We start from the raw sequence: 13,523 nt of genomic DNA on the forward strand, positions 1-13,523 counted from the left end.
CCTGTTAGTAGTGTGTGGAGTCACACAGTGTGTCAAGACCGTGTCAGTAGTTTGTGGGGTCTCACAGTGTGTCAGGACCCTGTCAGTTGTTTGTGGATTATCTCAGTATTTCAGGATCCCTCCATGGGTGTGTGGGGTCTCACACTGTGTCAGGACTCTGTCCGCGGTGTGTGGGGTCTGACAGTGTGTCAGGAGCCTGTCAGGGGTGTGTGGGGTCTCACAGCGTGTCAGGACCCTGTCAGGGGTGTGTGGGGTCTCACAGTGTGTCAGGACCCTGTCAGGGCAGTGTGGGGTCTTGCAGTGTGTCAGGACCCCGTCGGGGGTGTGTGCGGTCTCACAGTGTATCAGGACCCTGTCCGGTGTGTGTGGGGTCTCATAGTTTGTCTGGATCCTGTTAGTAGTGTATGGAGTCACACAGTGTGTCAAGACCGTGTCAGTAGTTTGTGGGGTCTCACAGTGGGTCATGGTCTCACAGTATGCCAGGACGATAACTATGTTCTGTGGGGTCTGTCAGTGAGTCCGGACCCTGTTAGGTGTGTGTGGGGTCTCACAATGTGTCAGGACCCTATCCGGTGAGTTTGGGGGTGTTAGAGTGTGTCCCTTTCATGTGTGTGTGGAGTCTCACCTTGTGTCAGGACCCTGTCAGGTGTTTGTTGTCTCACAGTGTGTCAGAACCCTGCCAGGGGGGTGTGGGGTGTCACATTGTGTCAGGAACCTGTCAGTTGTGTGTGGGGTCTCATTGTGTGTCTGTACCCTGTCAGGGGTGTATGAGGTCTCACAGTAGGTCAGGACCCTAACTACGTTCTGTGGGGTCTGACAGTGAGTCAGGATCTCGTCAAAGGTGTTTGGGGTCTCTCAGTGGGTCAGGATCCTGCCGGAGGTGTGTGGGGCGTCACACTGTGTCAGGACCCTGCCAGAGGTGTGTGGGGTCTCACACTGTGTCAGGACCCTGTCAGTTGAGCGCGGGGTCTGACAGTGAGTCAGGACCCTGTCAGGTGTGTGTGGGGTCTCATACTGTCTCAGGATTTTGTCAGGGGTGTGTGGCATCTCGCAATGTGTCAGGACCCTATCCGGTGCGTGTGGGGGTTTTAGAGTGTGTCCTCTTCATCTCATGTGTGTGCGGTGTCTCACGATTTGTAGGGAGCCTGTCAGGGGTGTGTGTGGTCTCACAGTGTGTCAGAATCCTGTCAGGGGTGTGTGGGTCTCACAGCGTGTCAGGACTGTGTCAGTGGCTTGTGGGGTCTTACAGTATGTCAGGACGCTAATTAGGTTCTGTGGGGTCTGACAGTGAGTCAGGACCCTTCCAGGGGTGTGTGGGTCACACAGTGTGTCAAGACCCGTCAGGGGTGTGTGGGGTCTCACAGTGTGTCAGGACCCTGTCAGGGGTGTGTGGGGATCTCACAGCGTGTCAAGTCCCTGCCAGGGGTGCCTGGGGTCTCACACTGTGTCAGGATCTTGACAGGTGTGTGTGGGGCCTCACAGTGTGTCAGGACCCTGTCAGGGGTATGTGGGGTTTCACAGTGTGTCAGGTCCCTGTCAGGGGTGTGTGGCGTCTCACAGTTTGTCAGGGCCCTGTTAGGTATGTGTGGGGTTGTACAGTGTGTCAGGACCCTGTCAGGGGTGTGTGGGGTCTCGCAGTGCGTCAAGACCCTGTCAGGGGTGTGTGGCGTCTCACAGTTTGTCAGGGCCCTGTCAGGGACGTGTGGGGATCTCACAGTCTGTCAGGGCCCTGTCAGGGGTGTGTAGGGTCTCACAGTTTGTCAGGACCTGTCAGGGGTGTGTTTAGTCTCAAAGTGCGTCAGGAATCTGCGAGGGGTGTGTGTGGTCACGCAGTGTGTCAGGACCCTGTCAGCAGTGTGTGGGGTCTCACTGTGTGTCAGGACCCTGTATGGGGTGTGTAGGGACTCACAGTCTGTTAGGACCTGTCAGGATCGTGTGGGGTCTCACAGTTTATCAGGGCCCTGTTAGGTATGTGTTGGGTTTTACAGTTTGTCAGGACTCTGTCAGGGGTGTGTAAGGTATCACAGTTTGTCTGGATCCTGTTAGTAGTGTGTGGAGTCACACAGTGTGTCAAGACCGTGTCAGTAGTTTGTGGGGTCTCACAGTGGGTCAGGGTCTCACAGTATGCCAGGATGCTACCTATGTTCTGTGGGGTCTGTCAGTGAGTCCGGACCCTGTCAGGTGTGTGTGGGGTCTCACAGTGTGTCAGGACCCTGTCAGGTGTTTGTGGGTCTCACAGTGTGTCAAGACCCTGCCAGGGGTGTGGTGGGTCTCACACCGTCTCAGCATTTTGCCAGGGGTGTATGGTGTCTGGCAATGTGTCAGGACCCTATCTGGTGCATATAGGGGTGTTACAGTGTGTTCTCTCCCTCTCATGTGTGTGTGGCGTCTCACAGTGTGTCAGGACCCTGCCAGGGGTGTGTGGGGTCTCACAGTGTGTCAAGACCCTGTCAGCGGTTATTGGGGTCTCACAGTGTGTCAGGATCTTGTCAGGGGTGTTTTGGGTCTCAGAGTGTGTCAGGAATCTGCCAGGGGTGTGTAGGGTCTCTGAGTGCATCCGGGGTGTGTGGGTTCACACGGATTGTCAGCATCCTGCCAGGTGTGTGTGGGTCACACAGTGTGTCAGGACCCTGTCAGGGGTGTGTAGGGTGTCAGTGTGTCAGGACCCTGCAGGTGTGTGTGGGGTCTCACCGTGTGTCAGGACACTGTCAGGGATGTGTTGGGTCTCACAATGTGTCAGGACCCCAACTGGGTTGTGTGGGGTCTCACAGTTTGTCAGGACCCTGTCAGGGATGTCGTTGGTCTCACAGTGTGTCAGGAACCTGTCGGGGTGTGTGGGATCTCACACTGTGTCAGGACCGTGTCAGCGATGTGTGGGGTCTCACAGTGTGTCAGGACCCCGTCAGAGGTTTGTGGGGTCTCACAGTGGGTCAGGACCCTGGCATGGGTGTCTGGGCTTTCACAGTGTGTCTGGACACTGTCACGGGTTTGTGGGGTCTCACAGTGTGTCAGGACCCTGCCAGGGGTGTGGGGGTCTCACACAGAGTCAGGACCCGTCAGGGGTGTGTGGGGACTCACTGTGTGTCAGGACCCTGCCAGGGGTGTGTAGGCTCTCAGAGTGCATCAGAGGTGTGTGGGTTCACACAGATTGTCAGCACCCTGCCAGGGGCGTGTGGGTCACACAGTGTGTCAGGACCCTGTCAGGGGCGTGTGGGTTTTCACAGTGTGTCAGGACTCTGTCAGTTGTGTGTTAGGTCTCAAAGTGTGTTGTACCTTGTCAGGGGTGTGTGGGGTCTCACGGTGTGTCAGTACCTTGTCAGGGGTGTATGGGGATCTCACAGTGTGTCAAGACCCTGCCAGGGGTGTGGGGGTTCTCAGACTGTCTCAGGATTTTGCCAGGGGCGTATGGCGTCTGCCAATGTGTCAGATCCCTATCTGGTGGGTGTGGGGGTCTTAGAGTGTGTCACCTCTCTCTATCGTGTGTGTGGGGCCTCACAATGTGTCAGGAACCTATGAGCGGTATGTGGGGTGTCACAGTGTGTCAGGACCTTGTATTGGGTGTGTGTGGTCTCACAGTGTGTCAGGACCCTGTCAGGTGTCTGTGGGGTCTCACAGTTTGTCAGGACCCTGTCAGCGGTGTGTGGGGTCTCACAGTTTGTCAGGACCCTGTCAGGGATGTGTGGGATCTCACACTGTGTCAGGACCCTGTTGGCGATGTGTGGGGTCTCACAGTGTGTCAGGACCCCTTCAGAGGTTTGTGGGGTCTCACTGTGTGTCCGGAATCTGTATGGGGTGGGTAGGGACTCACAGTCTGTCAGGACCTGTCAGGTGTGCGTGGGTATCTCACAGTGCATCAGGGCCCTGGCAGGGATGTGCAGGGTCGCACAGTGCATCAGGGGTGTGTGGGATCGCACAGATTTTCAGGACTCTGTCAGTGGTTTGTGAGGTCTCACATTGTGTCAGGACCCTGCCAGTGGTGTGTTTGGACTCACAGTGTGCAAGGAAACTGCCAGGATTGTTTGGGGTCTCACAGTATGTCAGGATCCTGTCAGGGGTATTTTGAGTCTCACAGGGTGTCAGGACCCTGCCAGGGGTGTGTGGGGTCTCACAGTGTGTCAGGACCCTGTCAGGAGTGCGTGGGGTCTCACTGTGTGTCAGGACCCTGTAAGGGGTGTGTAGGGTCTCACAGTTTGTCAGGGCCCTGTTAGGTATGTGTGGGGTTTTACAGCGTGCAGGACTCTGTCAGGGCTGTGTAAGGTCTCACGGTTTGTCAGGACCCTGTCAGGGGTGTGTGGGGTTTCACAGTGTGTCAGGAGCCTGTCAGGTGAGTTTGGGGTCTCACAGTGTGTCAGGGCCCTGTCAGGGGTGTGTGGGGATCTCACAGTGTGTCAGGATCCTTTCAGTGGTGTGTAGGGTCTCACAGTGTGTCAGGGTGTGTGGGAGCTCACAGTTTGTCAGTGCCACGTCAGGGGTGTTTTTAGTCTCAAAGTGCGTCAGGAATCTGCCAGGTGTGTGTGGGGTCTCACAGTGTGTCAGGACCCTGCCAGTGGTGTGTTTGGGCTCACAGTGTGCAAGGAAACTGCCAGGATTGTTTGAGGTCTCACAGTGTGTCAGGATCCTGTCAGGTGTGTGTGGGGTCTCACACTGTGTCAGGACCCTGTCTGGGTGTGTTGTCTCTCCATTCAACGTATTCAGTGAAAGTAGGAAGAGTAGGAAAACATTGATTGTTGAAAAATATACTTTAGATAATGTTGCAGTTGTAGAAATAATATTCTTCAATAATCAGGGAGAGAATCTGTTTCATCTTCAGAAATAGATGTGGGAATTTCATTGCCGTGACTGTTCCCTCCGCAAACAGTGTGAAGAACAGTGAAGAACAAGTTTGCAGGGAAATTGTAGAGAGTTACTAAAGCCTTCGTGCAGGGAATGGTGGGGTTTTGATTGTCTGAATGTGGACTGGAAAAGCATTAACACAGCTGACAGCAACGTGATTAGTTTGAAACCTTTCTCTGGTACCATTTAAAAATTAACTTCTTTGGAACTTGTTCTTGGAAATGAGACAGGCTGCATGAGGGTTGTTGCCGAGATTCTTTATGTTTCTGTTCAAGGGCTTTGAGTAATCAGTTAAAACATGGGCTACTGTAAGATTGATAATTTTTACGATATCTGTCTTTCCTTCGCTCTCTCCGCTGTTAAATGTGGCATTGTGAGATCCAACTCAGTCTGTGATGATGAAGCCTGACAATCTCTTGAGTCCATGCACTGCCCTGGGCTCCATATTTACAGACACCATGTGCTTACGGATGTAGAGAGTTTCTTATCCAGACGGTCACAATTTAATTAATTGCAATATTATTTATAGATATTTTCAGTCTTTTCCACCTTTCTTGCCGCGATCGCACAACCCTCGGTTTCTCTGTCCTAATTCCCATCTCTTACCCTTTCACAGTGTCCATCACACAACACAGACACACATGAATTTCAGCTTCTGTGGAAGAGCTGAGGATTTTGTCCCCCAATCTCACCCTCACTGACACTGTCTCCTGATGGAATTCCCGGGATTATTGAGTGGGAAATTAAACTGGATAACGGTAGCAGTGTTTGCACTAAGGGGGTGCAGATGTGAACAGAGTGGGGTTCATTTGCAGCTTTGGGGTTGAACAGGGCAGTTTGGGTGTTACCTGATTTTCTCATTAAATTGTCATTGTAACTCTGTGTCGAGAATTTCAATGGACTCCCAGTTCTAAAAATGATGACCAGCAAGATCTGAGGGAGTTTAGAAAAGTGATTTAGGATGAGGGCTTTACCGGGGGTTGGGTTGTTGTAGGGAAATGATTTCACCTTTTGGAGTAAGACATTTCCCATAGCTTCACTCCTCAGATTGCCCTCTTCTCCATTCTGACCCCGGTGGAGGGATCTGTAGTTGCAGGACCCAGAAACGTGTGATCCCTTTCAGCAAACTCACCAACTCTCTGAGTTGTTCCTCATGCTGTCCTGTGAAAACTCTCCCTCCAGCAAACATTTTTCCATGTGTCTGACTGTGCGCTGTGTCACGGTGGAACATCTACCTGATCAAATCCCCGTGGCTCAACAACGACATGACCCTACACAACATCAGCCAGTGATGGTAACAGCGGTTTCTTCACTTACCTTTCAGCTCTCTGGGAATCTCCGGGACGGGTCGCTGGACCGGAACACAACCTGTCCGGATTTAAACAATTTGACACATTTCAGTTCCTCAGATTCTAAGTATGTAATGTTTGAATCCAAAATTAAATTAATCTCTGATATTATCTCACCATGTGCCTGTATTTCTTTCAGTATTTTGTCAATCTTTGGGACACCAATCCGCATTTTGACAAAGGTTTCCCACATCACCCTCCGGGCGCGGGAGCCTTTCTCCATCACCAGGCTCAGGAGGAGTTTAGAACTGTCCGCCCGCTCTCCCTTATCAGCGAGATCAGAGATTTTCTGTGAAGAGTAACAGTGAACATATTGGGGACTGACAGATTCACACAGAGAATGAGAAGTAAATGATGTACTCTGTAACGGGATCACTCTGAGCAGTCAAAATCCATAAATACTTCCTCACTGGATTAGATGGTGTAAACAGAAATTAAAAAATAACAAAGTCCGGAAGGTTTTTATAACAGAGCGAACAGTCTCAGAGAAGTTGCCGAAAAGATGATGTGATTCATCTCCTCAGTCGGCCAGTGTCCAACATAACAGTGGATTACCGGCTGACACCTGATTCCTTTCCTTTGCCTTTTCCAGTGGAGGTTTATTCAGTGATTACACATTACAACATGACAGTATTCCCCGATCCACACTGTTTGCAGTTACAGATTGTAACACAATCATCTCCACCCAGAACAGAACACACTCCAGCTCCTGTGGCACCCACTGATGATGTCCCGGTTCTCACTGACATCCTGCCATCACACTGCACGGTCTTCCCAAACCGAAACCTCCCGTCATATTTCCATTTAATACTGTGAACCCACACAACTGTTACCTGCTCAACTCACTCCGAACACTGAGCAGCCACCCACCAGTCCGCGGGGTCTACTCACCCCTTTCTATCACTCGTTCAGATTCACATGTTTGTGACTGTATGTACGGTATTTATTTCCCAGTTGTTCAATTATCTGATTTAATATCCGATAAGTCAGAGTTCAGACACCCATCAGTCCTGTGATGTGTGAAAATTCAAACCCATTCTCCCTCCCGCTCACCCGATGTTCCTCTCCACTGAACTGATTCTCGGCCGTTAACGCCAGGCTCACTCCGTGCACCCCTCCTTCCATCGCCTGCTCCAGCCTGTCCCGGTAGAAATCCGTCAGCTGCAGCAGCTGGGAATCGTTACAGCTTTCCAGGAGCTCGGTGATCACTGAGCTCGGATCTGTGAAGGAAAATGGGGAAACAATTGAAGAAATTACCGACGTCCCATTAGACAGCAACTTTCTCTCAGAAAACTAAAATTGGTGCATGAGGTCATGAAACACAATCCGAGATGTATATTGCGGTGGCGGGGGGTGTGGGCGGAGGGAGACTGGCGTGGGACTGGAGATGAGGAGAATGGATGCGGCCTGGGGGTTGGAGCATCGGGGGTGTAGGAGGGGGCTTCGTTCCATCTGTTGTCCCAGGAGTGTACCTCCCTGTTTGGAAAGGACTCTGCTTATTGCTGAGAATATAGGAACCCATCATCATCACTCTCCTGGTACTGACCATCACCACCGCTTTGCTCTGGGTTACTGTCTGCCTGCCTGGTCAAACCCTTCCTCAGCAAATCTATGGGATATCTCACAAAATGCTGGAGGTGCTCATCATGTCAGGCAGCATCTGTGGAGGAGAATGAACAATCAACGTTTCGGGCCAAGGCCCTTCAATGAGTCTGAAAATGAAGGGGACAAAAAATCAAGATATTGCCACATTTCTTTCTATTCCTTGTGGTCCTGATCCAAAGCGTATAATGTTTATTTCTCTCCATGGATGCTGCCTGACCTGCTGAGTTCTCCTAATATTTTGTGTGTCTTTTTGTTGCCCAGAACTTTCAGCATTTGCAGAATGTCTTGTCTTCTGGAGTAACTTGCTATTTTAATGTGCATCACAATCTGTTAGAGGAGCATCAAGCAAGCAGTAAATGTACTCCTTCCACGTGTGATTGTGTTTCCCCCAGGAATGTTAATCTCTCTCTCATCTGTCTGCTCAGTTTTCACAAATATGTTGTGAATTGCCGATATTGAATTAAACCCAGACGCAGAATCAGCAGAGTATTTATAAATTAACATAATTCGCCAACATACCCGTGTCCTTTCCCGATGTTGACGTCACTGGAACTCCTCCACTGCTCGTACCTTGACCCATTTTGGGGACAGTTGCGATCAGTTTTTGCTGCTCTGTAACAAAAGCAAAATAACAGGAGGGTCAAACATTCAGTGGGGTTTAAAGGAGAACATTGTTTTGTTCTGAAACTGAGGCAAACACTTCCAAACATCTTACGCCTGTCCACTGAGGCCTTGACAAAGCCTGGTCCACCTGTGCCCATCCACCCACAGTCACACAATGTCCATTTCCACTCTCTCTATGGATTGTACACCATGGCGGGATTCTCCGGGGTACCTACTCGCCGTATTGCGGGCAAATCCCTTTTAGGGACCAATCTTGTGTCCTGGACCGGGTGTGATGTGTCAATGGAATGGAAAGGCAGGCTGAGCAGACAGCGCCCACTGTTTTGGCCCTCCTATCACTGGTGGCGCTGTGGACAACTGTCACAGCAGTGTGGGCTGAAACATTTCTGCTGACAATGAGACTTCTATTCCTCTCGTCACTGGATTATACAGATTTCTCAGTCAAGTCTGATTCTCACCATCTCCTTTCAGGTTAACATCGCCTGGCATTGACACCTATGGCAATATATGATTTGTGTCTATAGGGAAACATTCTGACATGCTGAACAATGCAGTCTCACCCATAGCATCGTGACATCTTGTCCTGAACCACTATAGTTTTTTTTTTTTTCCCGGCAGGACTTTAAGACCATTATTAGCACCAAAACTTGGTTAAGATTTCTTTGAGCATATCACCTGGCTATTATCAGATAGTTAGTTGTATGACACCTCGTTCAACACAATGTTGACATGCCATATATCCAAAACAGCCAGTTGGGAAAGATTGTTAATATAAATAAAATAGAATGCTGGAATTATTCAACAAGACAGAGAGTATGTTAATATTTCAGGTGGAGGACCCTGTATCGGAGCTGAGCCTGTGTGTAGGAGCCATGTATCTGGTCTCTATCTGCATTGTATTCTGCGTTGTGTATTTATGAGGCTTTTTATGGCAACTAGTCGCATCAGTGGGGGTGTGGTAAACACAGAGGGAATCAGTTACATATTTGTGCTTTGTTCCATGCAGTACACAGCTGGGGACTGACGGATGTAATATATTTTGTTATTATTCACTCAAATACGATGAACTTACACTTGGGTACAGTTCAGTTTTAACGCTTTACGATTGTATGTTTGCTGATTTCTACTACATTTTACACACAGAGACTGTTGAGTGTGTGAAAGGTACTGGCAGCGACGGTGGTAGAGGCGGATACAATGGGGTCTTTGAAGAGACTGTTAGATAGGTACATGCAACTTATAAAAATAAAGGGCTGTGCTGCAAGGAAATTCTAGTCATTTTCTGTAGTAGGTTACATGGTCGGCACAACATTTTGGCAGAAGTGTCTATAATGTGCTGTAGATTTCTGTGTTCTGTGTTCTTTACATTTTACCTACCGAGCTGCCAAGATGATCATCACTAATCAAATCTCAGTGAGTTTTCTCAGGTCCTCCCGAAGCTGTGGCCAAGTGAGCAAGTATCCGATGATACAGGTACAGAGAAACACTGATGTGTCGCAACATCACAGGCAAGTACATTCTGACAACACACGGGACAGCAAATATACAATTATATGTCACTAGCAAAATGAAGATACAGGCTACCTGTGTGGTGAATTTCTCTGCTCGTCACCAGCGTGGGCTCAGACGTTTCCATAGACGAGCCCTTCATGCCCTTTCCCCTCTGTTAATGGGCTCCTTCCCCATCCTGCTCCTTAATCCACCACCGGGACAAACAACCTCTCAGACTCCATCCAATCCAACCCCTCACACCATATTTATCCACACAGTTAATTCCATCTCCCTCCTCCTTCTGCTGGGATCCCTCCCTCTCCGGGAAACCGGCATCAAACCGATGGGCCGAGCGGTCTCCTCCTACCTCTCAGCGATACATCAGACTCCGGCCGCAGGAGACGCTTCACAAACGCCCCAACTTCCCTCGGAGGGAAATGGAAATAAATCAGAAAGCGGACATTTACTTTGGGGTTTATTCCGCTTTGACGGGGAGTTCGTTGTTGGAGCGTGAGATGTGGTCAGCGGGGTTAATGCCCTCTCTGCTATTGGGTGTAACCAGTGACTGACACGGCTTCTCACCAATGGGAAGAGTGTAACTCCTCTGCTGACTGTTGGGTGGGGCGGGTGGGTCAGGTAATTGTTACCTTATCCCGTAAAGCTCATCCGTCTCGGCGCCAGTGTGACGTAGGGAAGTGCACACATGACGTCATATCCCGGTGTGGGGAACTCACACGTGACACCAGGCATGAGGCGTTACAGCGGGGTGTCAGATCCCGGTATGGGGAACGCACACGTGATATCAGACATGTGGGAAAGCAGAGTGACATGGGATCCCGGTGTGGAACGTGCTCGGGCCGGGGGCTGGGGGGGGTGACGATCGGGGGTGTGTGGGTGCTGGGAGGGGGCATAGTTCCCTTTGTTGACGGCTGCTCTTTCTTCTCCCTGGGAATATACCTCTCTGTTTGGAAAGGACTCTGCTTATTCCTGAGAATATAGTAACCCATCACCATCACTCTCCCGGTACTGCCCATCACCTCCACTTCACTCTGGGTTACTGTCTGCCTGCCTGGTCAACCACTTCTTCGGCAAATCTGTGGAGTTTCTCACAAATGCTGGAGGTACTCAGCAGGTCAGGCAGCATCTATGGAGGAAAATAAACAACCAACGTTTCGGGCCAATGCCCTTCACCAGACTAGAAATGAGGGGACAGAAATTCTAGATATTGCCACATTACTTTCTATTCCCTGTGGTCCTGATCCAAAACATTCCGCCCCATGGATGCTGCCTGACCTGCTGAGTTCTGCCAATCTTTAGTGTGACTTTGTGTTGCCCAAAACTTTCAGCATCTGCAGAATGTCTTGTATTCTGGAGTAACTCGCTATTTTAATGTGCATCACAATCTGTTAGAGGAGCAGGAGCAGACGGTAAACGTAATCCGCCCACGCGTGACTGTGTTTCCCCAGAGATGTTAACTCTCTCTCTCATCTCTCTGCTCAGTTTTCACAAATATTTCGTGAATTGCCGATATTGAATTAAACCCAGACGCAGAAACAACAGAGTATTTATAAACTAAAATAATTCGTCAACATACCCGTGTCCCTTCCCGATGTTGACGTCACTGGAACTCCTCCACTGCTCGCACCTTGACCCATTTTGAGGACAGGTGTGATAGGTTTTTGCTGCTCTGTAAGAAAAACAAAATAACAGGAGGGTCAAATATTAATTGAGATTTAAAGTAGAACTCTGTTTTGTATTTAAACTGAGGCAAACACTTCCAAACGTCTTCAGCCTATCCACTGAAGACTTTATGCGCCCATCCACCCACAGACACACAATGTCCATTTCCGATCACTCCATGGATTGTACACTGGGCCAGGATTCTCCATGGCATCTGCTGGTTATATTGCAGTCAATTCCCTTTTATGAACGAATCTTGTGTCCTGGACCAGGTGTGATGTGTCAATGGGTTGGCAAGGCAGGTTGAGCTGACAGCGCCCACTGCTTTGGTCCTCCTACCACTGGTGGCGCTGTGGACAACTGTCACAGCAGTGTGGGCTGAAACATTTCTGCTGAGGATGAGACTTCTATTCTCTCGTCACTGGACTATACAGATTTCTCAGTCACACCTGATTCTTACCATCTCCTTTCAGTTTAACATCCCCTGTCATTGACACCTATAGCAGTATATGATTTGAGTCTACAGAGAAACACTCTGACATCCTGAATAATGCAATAATGCAATGCCACACACAGCATCGTAACATCTTGTCCTGACCCACTATAGTTTTTTTTTCTGGCTGAACTTTAAGACCATTATTAGCACCAGAACTTGGTTAAGATTTCTTTGAGCATATCACCTGGCTATTATCAGATAGTTAGTTGTTTGTCACCTTGTTAAACACAATATTGACGAGCTATACATCCAAAATAGCAAGTTGAGAAAAATTGTTAATATAAATAAAATAAAATGCTGGAATTATTCAGCAAGACAGAGAGTACGTTAATATTTCAGGTGGAGGATCCTGTATCACAGCTGAGCCTGTGTGTGGGAGCCGTGTATCTGTTCTCTATCTGTATTGTATTCTGCACTCTGCATTTATGAGGCTTTTTATGGTAACTAGTCGCATCAGTGGGGGTGTTGTAAACGCAAATGGAATCAGTTACATATTTGTGCTTTGTTCCATGCAGTACACAGCTGGGGACTGAGGGATGTAATATATTTTTGTTATTATCCACTCAAATACGATGAAATTACACTTGGGTACAGTTCAGTTTTAACACTTCACGATAGTATGTTTGCTGATTTCTAATAAATGATCGAATACATATCACCAACTTTTGTAACAATCATTGTTAGAGCTGAGGGCACATCATGCAAGTATAACAAATCAGTGGATCTCAGCAGATGTTTCTCAACCTGCCGATCATTTAAATATTCTGAGATACTGAGCATTTCACTTCAGTATTCACCAGTGAAAAGGACCTTGGGAATTGTGGGGATGACCTACAGTGGACTGAAACGCTTGTATGTATGGACTTTAAGAAAGAGCAGGTGCTTGATCTTTTGAGAGGTATTAAGTTAGATAAGTCGCCGGAACTGAACAAGACATTCCCCATGCTACTGTAGGAATCAAGGGAGGAGATCGCGAGGCGTCTGACGATGATCTCGCATCATCGATTAGGTGGGGAGAAGTACCAGAGGATTTGGAAAGTTGCAAATGTTGCTTTCTTGTTCAAGAAAGGAACTAGAGATAACTCAGGAAATTATAGACCATAAGACAAGACAAAGTGAGCCTTACTTCAGTTGTGGGCAAATTTTGGAGACGATCCTGAGAGGCAGGGTTTATGAAAATTAGGCGAGACATAATCTGTTTAGGGATAGTTAGCATGGCTTTGCCGAGGGCAAGCCATGTAGTATGAACGTGATTGAATTATTTGAAGATGAAACAAAGCACATTGATGAAGGTAGAGCAGTGGAAGTACTGTATGTGGATTTCAGTAAGTGGTTAGCTAAGGCTCCCCATGGAAAGCTCATTCAGAAAATAATGAGGTATGGGATCCAAGGAGACATTGCTTTGTGGATCTAGAATTGTCATGCCCACAGAAGGCAAAGAGCAG

General features: G+C 48.9%; 1 protein-coding gene across 2 annotated transcripts in view; it reads right to left on the minus strand.

Moving 5' to 3' along the window:
- LOC134341833 (NACHT, LRR and PYD domains-containing protein 3-like) overlaps positions 1–13,523 on the minus strand; it is a 33,383-nt gene that overhangs the window by 10,704 nt on the left and 9,156 nt on the right. For both annotated transcript variants that reach the window (XM_063039768.1, XM_063039769.1), the window contains exons 3-7: positions 11,497–11,589; positions 8,307–8,399; positions 7,236–7,402; positions 6,300–6,471; positions 6,151–6,201 (exon numbers count right to left, since the gene is read on the minus strand). In XM_063039768.1, coding sequence (XP_062895838.1) covers positions 6,151–6,201; positions 6,300–6,471; positions 7,236–7,402; positions 8,307–8,399; positions 11,497–11,589 — 576 coding nt within the window. The remainder of the gene's footprint in view (positions 1–6,150; positions 6,202–6,299; positions 6,472–7,235; positions 7,403–8,306; positions 8,400–11,496; positions 11,590–13,523) is intronic.

Source organism: Mobula hypostoma, unplaced genomic scaffold (genome assembly GCF_963921235.1).
Source record: "Mobula hypostoma unplaced genomic scaffold, sMobHyp1.1 scaffold_75, whole genome shotgun sequence".
NCBI lineage: Eukaryota > Metazoa > Chordata > Chondrichthyes > Myliobatiformes > Myliobatidae > Mobula > Mobula hypostoma.